We start from the raw sequence: 12,121 nt of genomic DNA, 5'->3' as shown, positions 1-12,121 counted from the left end.
AGCTGTGTATGTAAGATGAAGAACAATATACGATTCTGGTGGTGTATACAATGCACACCATGAAGATGTACCTGCAGTATGACCTCAGCAAGTCACTTAAAAATAATTAACATACCTCATCTTGTATAAATCTTATTTCTCTGTTCTCTCTATCTTATTCATGTCTAAAATCTTCGCTTATAGTTCCTGAAGTTGTCATGGTAGGAAAATGGTGAGTCCTGATTACTACAGGACAGTCATGTAAACTGCTTGGAAAATTTATGGCAATTTGTTTTTCTCTAAAGGTACTGTTACAAGGGAAACATATGAAATTTTCACACACAAAACTCAAATTTGAGCATGTCAGTTACTTTAAAATAGAGAAGGAATTTTAGTGATTTATTGATAGCTTATTGTCATTTATGCGGACCTATTCCAGTACCTATTGTAAATACTATTTTATCCTTTTTAAGAAAATTAAAACATTGATTGCCACACACTTAGTTATGGATGTTTCATTGGAAGGGCAGGACAAGTACAAGGCACGAGGCATGAGGCTCTGCTGCGGCAGTCGGCGGCCACATGGCAGTCAATGTGTTAATGTTCCGAGACGTCATCCACCCAACTGCAAAGTGACTTGACTTGACTGGCTCACTTGACATTGTGGCCGATCGCTATCTGATGTACTCACAAACACTTTTGGTGAACGACATACAAGTTTTCTGAGTCTGGTACTGCGTCATATTGTATAAAACTGCAGCTGGAGAAAAACCAATGTTTCGGCCACAGTTGCAGCGACCTTCTGCTAGATCTACTGGTGCATTCTAGTTATGCAACATCCTTTATATTTTGTTATTACTGTTCACTGGGCATGCCATTATGTCATAATTTTAAAAAAAGATAGTTCATTTCATTGGTCACTTAAGGAAGGAGGAGAGGGAACTTTATTTTAATAGGTTACTGCATTGGAGGGAGAGCGTAACCTCTGTTACCTATTGGCTCTTGTGTTATGTGCCATGATTGGTGGTCACCGGCAAATGAGACGTTGGCTCCTGTTTACCAAATGCTGCACGTCGGTCATGCGGCGGCAGTTACTCGCTGGTAGTATTCATGCCTCGTGTTGACAGTGTGGTCTGTTGGGCTCTGATTGCTGGCAGCCAAGATGGGGCAAGCCTGAGTCCATTCTCTCCATTCATGTTCTTAGGGTGTTTAAGTATTTCAAAATTTCAATGGCCTCTCTGATTTTGCATTTCGTCATAATCAGCTGCTTGCCCAATGCACAGGATTCACAGAATTTTATTTCTTTTCTGCAGTCTTGCTGATGTTCTGCCACGGCAGATTTGTTGTGTTGCCCTAATCAAATATAGTGCTCATATTCCTGAATGCGCGTTGCTATTGGCCTGCCAGTCTCACAAATGTATGCCTCTCCACATTTACATTCCACCTTGTAAACACCTGCAGTGTGTAATGCATCCACCTCGTCCTGAGTGGAGCCTGGCACGTCCTTGATCTTGGGACCGTCACAGAAGACAGGCAGCACCCCAACACGGCGGTGTTTGCCAATTCGGTCAGTAACATTTTTCACATAAGGTAAGCACACTGTTGGCTGCAGTTTGTCTATTTCTTGCTTACTTGTATTCGTCAACAAGGCTGTGTGGATTGACTTACAGCAGTAGCTATTGGCCAGAAATGATGTGCGTAGCCTTTTAATCTCAGGTGTTATGTTTTGAGCATCATGTAGGCACTGCACACAGATTGCCAAAGATTACTTGAGTGACCAATGAAATGAACTATATTTTTTAAAATTATGACATAATGGCATGCACAGTGAACAGTAATAACAAAATATAAGGGACACTACATAACTAGAACGCACCAGTAGACCCAGAAGGCTGCTGCAATGGTAGCCAAAATGTTGGTTTTTCTACAGCAGTAATTTTATACAATATGACATGGCACCATACCCAGAAAACTTTTATGTTGACTGCTCTAGCGGCGGAAGCCTTCGCAATTATACTTTTGCCAAAGTTTTCAGATTGTAATGTGATGCAGATAAGCAAAATTAGCTCACATGTGCCTGACATTAATCACTCAACTGGACTGACAGATGTAATAAAAAGGTTAATAGATAGCATTTTTCAAAGTTTATAACTCACAAAAATGGAAGTAATAAATATAATTATAGGGGTATTTGATCAGAATGCAATCACCCTCACAGTTTCTTTAATTTTTTTTTATTAATGCTGTATGCCAAGAATAAATCCTATCTCTAGCTGAATCAAGCGTTTGTCATAATGCAAAATGTACTCATGTACAATCGAATTAGATTTATGTGAATTATCTGTAACAATCTATTTACAGCTCATGGGGATAAATCTGAAATGTAAAATAGTGCTTAACTAATGACATTAGAGAGTACACATATTTTCTTTTGTAATCAGCCCCCCAGATTAATGACAGTTAAAGAATAGCTTTGAGTCTCCAATTCAGACCAGAAAGCCTAATCTAATATTACAATAGCTAATTTATATAATTAATTCATATCACCAATATTGTATCTGCATTGTCAGCATTCAATCAGACCTCTCTCTTCATCTTAGTTTGCGCTATCTCTGTTAATAAATGCATCATTCAGCCTTGTGGAACCCGTGTTGTTGGCTGACCAATGTGTCACCCTCTGCCAGTGGTGGTGTTGTACACCTGCATCATGGGACGTGTGCTTAGGACACTACTCTTACAGCCATTAACACAGCTTTTTAAAACTGGAATGACCTCCTCCTCTTAGAGTAGCTCTGAGATTGTCCTTGTAAGGTCAAGATCACCACTTTCCAGTTCTCTCATCATAGCAAAACACTTGATAGTATAAGGAACTGACTAGCCCATGAATGGCAGTCAAAAAAATTCACTGTAGAGCTACAAAGGTGGATACTTTCAGTATTGTGGTTATTTCTTTGTATGTATCTGACATCCATAATTATTGCCTCTTATAATATCCATTGTCTGTATGAAACATCCACTGGTACCCACACCATCAAACAGTGTTCTTTCCTTCAGTTCCTTAGATCAATCAGCTGCTGTGGTAGTCCAAAGACATGGTAACTTCTGTGTAAACAAGGTTCTGGGTTTCAGTTACAACTTGGCTCACAGTTTTTACATGACAGGAATTTTCATAACAGTACATACACTGGTACAGATTCAAATATTCATTCTGGGGACCATAATCCTTAGCTGACCTCTACATACCCCATAAATATGTCATAGAAATGAGGTCCCAGCTAGATTTTCTACAGGAACAAATAACAAGGTGAAATCTGGGACATTCCAGCTTTCATTTCATGGTGAAAGCAATTTATAAACTATGGTGTAGTTTAGCTGTTAGCATATATGGCTCTGAGCACTATGGGACTAAACATCTATGGTCATCAGTCCCCTAGAACTTAGAACTACTTAAACCTAACTAACCTAAGGACATCACACAACACCCAGTCATCACGAGGTAGAGAAATGTTAGCATATATTTTACAGGTAAATCTGCATATCTCAAACTGAAGTGGTTTAGATATATTTCTTTAGCTGTATAGTTTGTCACTGTAGATGTACTGTAATGTGTGTTGTATGTATACACACACTCTATTAATCGTACAAGTCAAGTTTTATTTCCACATACTGTGCACACGACAAGTCCAGTATCATATAAATGATTTTTAAACAATAGAGTAATTAATGTTAGTTATATATCAGCCAGTCTCTAATTCAGAGCCATTACAGAGTTTTAAATTTGAAGTCTCCTATTTACGGCAATGACCTAACCAAATGTTTTCACGCAACTTAGCATTATCCAGGCAATATTACAGAATACAAACAGGAATTAATTCAACTGTTTAATCTGCAGTACAAACACAAAATACAGCATAAATTTATTTTCTTCATGAATATTTTTAAGTACACTGTTTCATTTGTTCAAATCAACATTTCACATCAAGTTTACTTAACAATATGAAGACACAAAAATAAGCCATATTATTAAATTAAAAACTTGTGAAAGAACCTGCAAGTAATAGACAATAATAAATATTAATGAACCATTCTAGAATACTGCACTTCTGAAAGTTATGTGGTCATTCTAAACACATTGAACTGTACAGGAGGCACTTCAGGTAAGTATATTGTATCAACTGTGTTCATTAGTTTGCTGTTCAAACACAATATGAACCTCAAGAATGAATCAACAGGAACAATAAACTTCTCAGTGTGTTATTTCAATATATGTGAAACATTAAACTTTTGTGTATATTCACTGAATGTGTGAGGATTGTTGCCACTGTTTCAATGCCATGAACAATCAAATACAAATGCTACAAAATAAAATTTTATAACAAACTACCAATTAATACAGAAAGCTGTGTGTGTCTATGGAACTATGGTATGGAATCCAGATATAACCTCCTGCTCTACATAAAGAATTTTGATTTTAACTGCACAAGAGCACATTTACTATTAGTGGTGTTTGTAATTTTTAGGCAAACATAATAAATTAACACATAAGACACTGTAAAAACCTACAGAAAAGATTGAAAGAAATATGAAGGATGACTGTTTTGTAAAATAAACAATTGTTGAAGCCTTTTTAATGAGAAACAATGAGGGAGTATAGATAAAAAGTGACAAAGACTAGTACGATGCTTTTCATTAATACATATGTTTTCCACCTTTATTATATTTTCCTTTGCATGAACACCATCCACCAAAAATTTCACTGCAAAGACAGTGCGACAGACAATGTTTTAGTAAAAAGATAAAGCTTCCACATAATTTTGTCTCCACTTGGAAGAAGAAGCAAACAAGTTATACAATGAATGCAGCTCTGTTTTACAAATATTTTAGTGCTCTACTGATCTTGATCTCACAACCAGTTCTATTCAGATACTGACTTTTGCTTAGCGGCAGATCCTAATCTCCCTGATCAGTGCCTACATATCCGATGAGAAAGAATTTTCATATCATATTTGAAAACAAAATCAACTCTTACTCTAATACAATGAGCTAATTCAAATAACATATCTTAACACACAAAACTGACATGTTAACAAATTAGTACAAGGACTTTTCAAAATAAATTTTTTGCAATTGATATGTGTCATCACACATATTCACAAAAATATGCACAAGTACAAGCCCGTATATAGAAGTGCTAGGGATTCCATGAGGGAAATTTTGTGTTCATGTACTTCCCAGATTTTATTTTATTTTGTACAATCACCCTACATAAAGGTAACCTAGCAACTGGTATCTTATTTGAGTTTCCCCAAATGGAGTATTTCATTTCATGAAGAATAAAAAATAAAACTGAGGTAGTTAATCACAGTCAATTTGAGAATAACTACTTAACCCCATGTGTTGAGTCCCTAAATAGATTTCTTGGTGCAATACATAATGATTACATCAACAAATGTTATCATCGGATATCGGTGACCTCCATAAAGGGCAGATAAAAAAAATAATTCTTTGCTGAGATATCATAATAGTATACTCTTGATAGCAAATTTTCTGAGGGTACTTGGAATAATGTATGTAGAAAATAAGTGATAGAAAATCTGGTTCTTCTTATATCAATGGCTAACAATGCTAATGAGCATCTTCTTATGAATTTCGGTATAATATTGGACTTCCTATTAAATATAATGTGGATCAGACATATGAATGTCACAGCAACCAGACACCTAAAGAATATTTACGATAAAGGGAGATGAACTGAGAAGGAGAGTCGAGTAATGGAAAAACCACAGCAAAAGTAACTAATTACAATGGACAACCAAATTTAGAACAAAATATTAAGGCCTATCTGAATAATTATTAATGAAATGTATGTATGTCAATGACTCAGTAAAAATTCTTAATTTTTTATCCATTTGCTTTGAAAGACATATTATCAGCAACTTTAATTCCCATAATTATTACAATTTTCACCTCTTAATGGCCTCAGATAATCAGGAGAAATAGATAAATCTGGAACCATCTCAAATGTTTATGTTCCATAATTTAATTGGCTGGAGGTAAAAGATCAAATGGGATGTGAATATTGCTCCCATTATTTAAATCATAAGATTGTAAGTGTGTACCCCTAAACAGTTTCATGAAGCATTACATTAATAGACAAAATCTATGAAATATGTAACAAATGAAGAGTTCAAGTGTCAACTCTTTTAAGTAATCGTTCTGTTGTTGTAAGTTGGGTTTATTGTGAATCATACATACAGTGGTAACTGAAGTACAGAACAGTCCCATATCAGAAACTATTGTACATTTAGTGGTTTAAATGTAACTACTAACCACTTTTTTTCCAATCATCCAGTTGCACTAATGTTTGATTTCTTTAAGTGTGTACACCTGAGAAGAGCTCTGAAATTTCAGAAATTATTTAAAAGTCACTATGTACCCTACAAATGATTCCTTTTGGTGACCTGAAATATTTTAAAGTTTTTCCACAAATGCTAAGCATGGTTTATTTGGGGTATATCCATTTGGAATAGCAGTTAACTATGCTATTCTGTAGCTACAACATAAAAATTTTTCTCTTCAAGAGGTTTGTAACAGTGTCCAGATCCAGTGATATATCATGCTAACAAAGGTGTCATCTTAGGAGATATCTGCTTATGAAATAATTAAAAAACTACAAGACCGGATTAAGAACTGTGTAGTTTAATGCTCGTAAGCCAGTGTAGGTAATAGTTAACTTTAGAAAACTCAGAGTATTTGTTTAAATATATATACAAAGACAACTGTTCTCTGAACTGCTGTGATATAATTTTGTTTCACTGCCATGATGGGAACTCAGTTTTTAGTCATATGTGAGAGCACTGACTATGGGTCCAATATTATCATAAATTTTTGTGTTGAGGCAGTTTTAACAACAAAATCTACATTTAAAGAAAGACTGATAGTAAATTTCCCTGTCTTTTCCAAGGCAATGCTTCTGACACATTTCAGTTTCACGATAGTCACGTATAGAATTTACCCTTGTTTTGTTTTGTGTGTGTGTAAGGGGGATGGGGGGGGGGGGGGGGGCAGGTGCTTTTTAACTGTTTATTAGAATTCCTCTTTTCTACATCTTGCTGTTGCAGTAAAATGCATGTTACCATTCTTTATGCCATGCTTTCCATCTACTAACCTACAGTTTTAAATTGATATCATCACAACAGTTTTCTTTATTTATTGCATCAGCAGTAGCTTACACGTGCACATCTTTTGGATTCTTTGTTAATCATACTTCATGAAACTTCTGTATGTTTATTATTATTGTAGAGAATGTTGTGTCAAACAATGTGTTATTAATTATTTTCAGAATTCTCTTTTCTGTTTGTAGGCCAACTAAAGTTATAATGATGCACTAATCTTACTTCAGATTGAAATTCGAGCAATGTGGAGAATGCAATTTTGTGCTTACTTTTCGAGTGAATGCTATGTACAGTTTATGACTTCATGGCTTACCTGTAGGAGTGTCCATATCTTAAAAATAAAAAAAAGTTGTTCATGGTCATTACAGAATATGAAAAAGTGACATCATATGTTTTTAGTTTGTGTACGACAAATATTATTTAGTAATTCACTGGATCACTGAAATTAACTGGTAATATTCAAATGGTAAAACAATATAAATGTTCATTCTCTCTACAGCTGTCTGAACAACATTCTAGAATCTTTAATCTGTTACCCTTGTCAGAACAGCTTCCACAACTTTTTTCAGAGAAACCCCATGGCAGTTTTAAAATTAACAGCTAAACTTCATGATCAAAGGTATATTTCTCAACCTGTTGTACCCTAGCCTCTTTTCCCCCCATGAACAAAGGTATAATTCTCGCATCTGTTATAAATGAGCTGCTTCTCCCCACATTGTCTGATTTCACTGGATACCAATCAATAATTTTGTCTCCCTGACTCCTTGTGTCCTACTGTATTCACTATCAAACAAGTACTGTTTCAGTGCATATTGATTCACAGTCTACCCACACCAACCATTGTGTGTACCTTATGTACAATTTCAGATAGGCCAGTGTACAGTTCTTAATGACTTACCATAAAATGTAGAAGACAAATGTTTAAACAGAGGTGTCATCTGTTCCTTGCAGTCTCTATTATAATAATAATGATTAAAAAACTTCCCAAGCAACACAGTTTCTGGTAGAATAAAGAAAGATATGTGAACTCGCTATGCTTCCAGGATTTTTCAAATGAAGGTTAGTGAAACCTATTTCTGCTGCTAGCTATCTACTTTTGATATATGAAATACTAATTGCTACATCTAATGCAAAAAGTTTTCTAAGCATTAACTCAACTGTTTCCAGACAAAGGATACACTGTACAGTCACTGATAAAATACACCTCATGATTAACATCTATGTTTTTTGTGGTTTCTCTTGGATTAATACAGCAGGCATTAACACTTTCATCTCAAATATATAACAAACACAAAACAACAAGGCCCAGCATTTGTTTAACTTTATATTACAGACTGACAGGTGGCAGCAGCACTACTCCCATTTGACAGGATAAGCAAAGTTACAGGACGTGAAGTACAAGATTACAGATACGAAATAAAGGATGCCTTGTGCTTCTGTCATTCACCAATTACATCTCAGAAATTTTAAAACATCCTACACCCTTACTTGCACAAGACTTCATGTATTTCAAAACACTGAATCATTACACACACATATATAATGTATGTGCACATGGCACCATCACTAGTTAGGTCTAACTGAATATGACACGAGAAAATAGCTGCCGAGCATAGTTTACTAAAAAAAAAAAAAAAAAGAACTATGTAAATATAATAAAAAAAACAGTACAATACAGCAAATTTCATCACAGCTTTGCTCTCTCTCTCTCTCTCTCTCTCTCTCAAACACACACACACACACACACACACACACACACACACACACACACACACAAAGTGAGTGAGAGAGAGAGAGAGAGAGAGAGAGAGAGAGAGAGAGAGAGAGAGAGAGAGAGAGAGAGAGAGGGGGGGGGGGAGGGAGTGGGGGGGGGGGGGAGTTGGAAGCACATCACATTTCAGTTTCACTCACTTGACAATGACACAGAAGCAAGATGCTTGTTTACTTTCTTTCCGCCAAATTTTAAAAGAACACAAGTCTGATCATCCATGCCCCTAGACAGACTAGGCTCAATATTTACCACTCTTTCATACATACACAGAAACGAAATAATATCTACAACATCTGAACAATCTAAGTTCACTGGGAAACAGCTGCACAACAGTCACAGCACATTTTAAATAAAATGTGAGGTACCAGAATGTAACTTACATTATCAGCTCAATTTACAGTGACAGTATTACAAAAGTTTACAAATGTTTTATGGAACATACGTGCCATTCAATCTCTCTCTCAATTTTAAACGCAACTAAAACAGTTCACTATTATGATCAAAGATGCCATTTTGAAACCAAACAAAATATATCACAGAGGGTTGTCTTCTCTTCTATAGCTGTCACAGTAGGTACACAGCTGTGTTAAGCATATGCTCACACAGATATGTCACCCAATAGTAAATTACTTCCACTGAACGATGTAAGAGAAAATAATTGTTATGAAGGACTGAATCACAATAAGTAAAACAGCTGCACGGTATAACTGCCTGTTAAAATTAAGTTGTCTCTCCTTCTCTTGCTCCCTTTGTAGCTTCCCCAACTGCTCTAGATTATGCTGAATGCGAGATAACCTTTCGTGCTGTTCTTGAAGATGTGACTGCATTACAGCGAGGCTTTCTTTCACTCTACAAAAACAGAAAGTAAATCAGTTTCTGTTAACAACACAGATTCAAAGACAGAGTAAAGAGCTTGTAAGTGTAGTAGTTTCACACTTATATATGACATGTAAACAATTGATCAAATTTCAACTATCAATCTACATCTTTAATCACTAACTTAATCAGTAATTAACTTGGGAGAGGGGTGAGCGGGGGAGGGGTGAGCGGGGGAGGGGTTAGCGGGGGAGGGGTTAGCGGGGGAGGGGTTAGCGGGGGAGGGGTTAGCGGGGGAGGGGTTAGCGGGGGAGGGGTTAGCGGGGGAGGGGTTAGCGGGGGAGGGGTTAGCGGGGGAGAGGGGCGGGGGAGAGAGAGAGAGAGAGAGAGAGAGAGAGAGAGAGAGAGAGAGAGAGAGAGAGAGAGAGAGAGAGAGAATATGTATTAGTTTTAATATGATTGCATGTTCAAATCAAATTTTTTTATCTCATCGTTTCTTTTATTAAGTTCAGTAGATAGTCTGTACTGATGTCAGTCTGGTCATTTATCACATATTCGTTCTCAGCAATGACTTTCTGGATGTGGTAGTTTTCCTGCATTTATTTAAGGTTGTTTATTATGGTTCTTTTCATATCCTGTTCCATGTTTGTAGGATGTTGGTTGTGGTGTTCTATGTTGTGCTCTGCAAATGTGCAATAGTTTGTTTCATACTTCCAACACCTAATGTGTTCTTTGTACCACATTTTAAAATTCCTGTGTGTCATGCTTATTTATACTGCATCAGAACACTGACATTCAAGTTTGTATATTCCTGCTCCCTGGAATTTGTCCCTCTTGGTAGTTGGTTGGCTTATGAAGCTGAGCGTCATACCCATTGTTCCTAGCTATTTGTGTGATTTTACTCATTTCCTTTTCATAGTGGAATCCTTTTTATTCTATATAACATGTATCTTCGTGCTGCAAGCTTCCTACGCAAACCACCAATCAAGAGGGACAAATTCCAGAGAACAGGAATGCACAAACTTTAAGGTAAAAGTGGTGATGCAGTATACACAGGCATGACACTCAGGAATTTTGAAACATCATACAAATAATACATTAGATATTAGAAGTACGAAAAAAACCATTCCACATTTTCAGAGCACTTAAAACACCACAACCAACATCCTAGAAACATGGAACAAGAAATGAAAAAACTCACAATAAACACCCAAGTCAAATGCCTTAAACAAATGCAGGAAAAATATCAAATCCAGAAAGTCATCGCTGAGAACATACATTTGATAAATGGCCAGATACACATCATTACAGACCCTCTACTGGACTTAATAAAAGAAATGATAAGATAAAAAAATTCCATATGTACATGCAGTCATATTATAACAAATACATATGTTCTCTCTCTCTCTCTCTCTCTCTCTCTCTCTGTCTGTCTGTCTGTCTGTCTGTCTGTCTGTTTCTGACACACACACAGACCATACACAGATGCCACAAAAACACATTCAATAGTTGGCAATTACACTGACAGTTTGCAACACCATTCAAAACATAACATCAAAATTAGTGTTCAAATTCTAGTGCTGTGACACGCGAAAACAAAATTTCAAATGGCAGTTATCAGAGGAACAACAGCTGTAACAAAGGAACAAGAACACAACATCTAAATCAACATCCACAAAATCTGTAAGTAGGGTTTAAAATTATTACTACATCATAGCAAAACAAAAAGTGCCCAAGCTATTGATACCCTATTTACACAATGTTCCAAATGTAAGCCACCTTATTATGAAAAGAATAGATTGCTGCTCATGACAGTCACACCTAAAAGGCTGCTATACATATAAGCTTTTGGCCAAATGGTCTTTTTCTAGAGTAGAAAACACACACACACACACACACACACACACACACACACACACACACACACACACCCCTCTGTTTCTTGCCTTTGAGGCTTGATTTTGTCAAATGTAAACTGAATAGTATAAACAAAAATTTATATGTATTTTAGGCCACTGAAGGTGGCTTACACTGAATAAAGGTGAGAAGCATATGGCACAATAATTCTGTTTTATTCAGCTGTAATTAAATAGTCCGAAAGTAATAATTATCAACATACCACAATATAAAATGCAACTGACAACAACAGGACTAAAAAAGTTGAAGACGAAACAAGTTGAAAACCAAAATGGTGGTCTGCAATAGAAATTTAATACATTTATTTACTTTCACAGTAATAATTCATTTGTGTCTTGTGAACAAGCCAAAAATCTTTACTACTCGCCAATGGGTACATGCTTCCTAATCCATTTCTTGCTGCCTTTATGAGCTGTGATAGACTCAAAATGGTAAAAGGAAGGAATATTAGGGTTTAATGTCA

General features: G+C 36.0%; 1 protein-coding gene across 1 annotated transcript in view; it reads right to left on the bottom strand.

Annotated features, from left to right (window-relative positions):
* Positions 1–9,012: 9,012 nt before the first annotated feature.
* The window catches only part of LOC124722300 (oxysterol-binding protein-related protein 8), a 211,438-nt gene continuing 208,329 nt past the window's right edge, over positions 9,013–12,121 (bottom strand). Inside the window, 1 exon segment of the mRNA XM_047247483.1 lies at positions 9,013–9,774. Within this exon segment, the coding sequence (XP_047103439.1) occupies positions 9,552–9,774 (223 nt within the window). The 3' untranslated portion in view covers positions 9,013–9,551.

Source organism: Schistocerca piceifrons, chromosome X, assembly GCF_021461385.2.
Source record: "Schistocerca piceifrons isolate TAMUIC-IGC-003096 chromosome X, iqSchPice1.1, whole genome shotgun sequence".
In the NCBI taxonomy this organism is placed as follows: domain Eukaryota; kingdom Metazoa; phylum Arthropoda; class Insecta; order Orthoptera; family Acrididae; genus Schistocerca; species Schistocerca piceifrons.
Note: the sequence above shows the minus strand (reverse complement) of the source record. Positions and strands in the feature narration are given on the sequence as shown.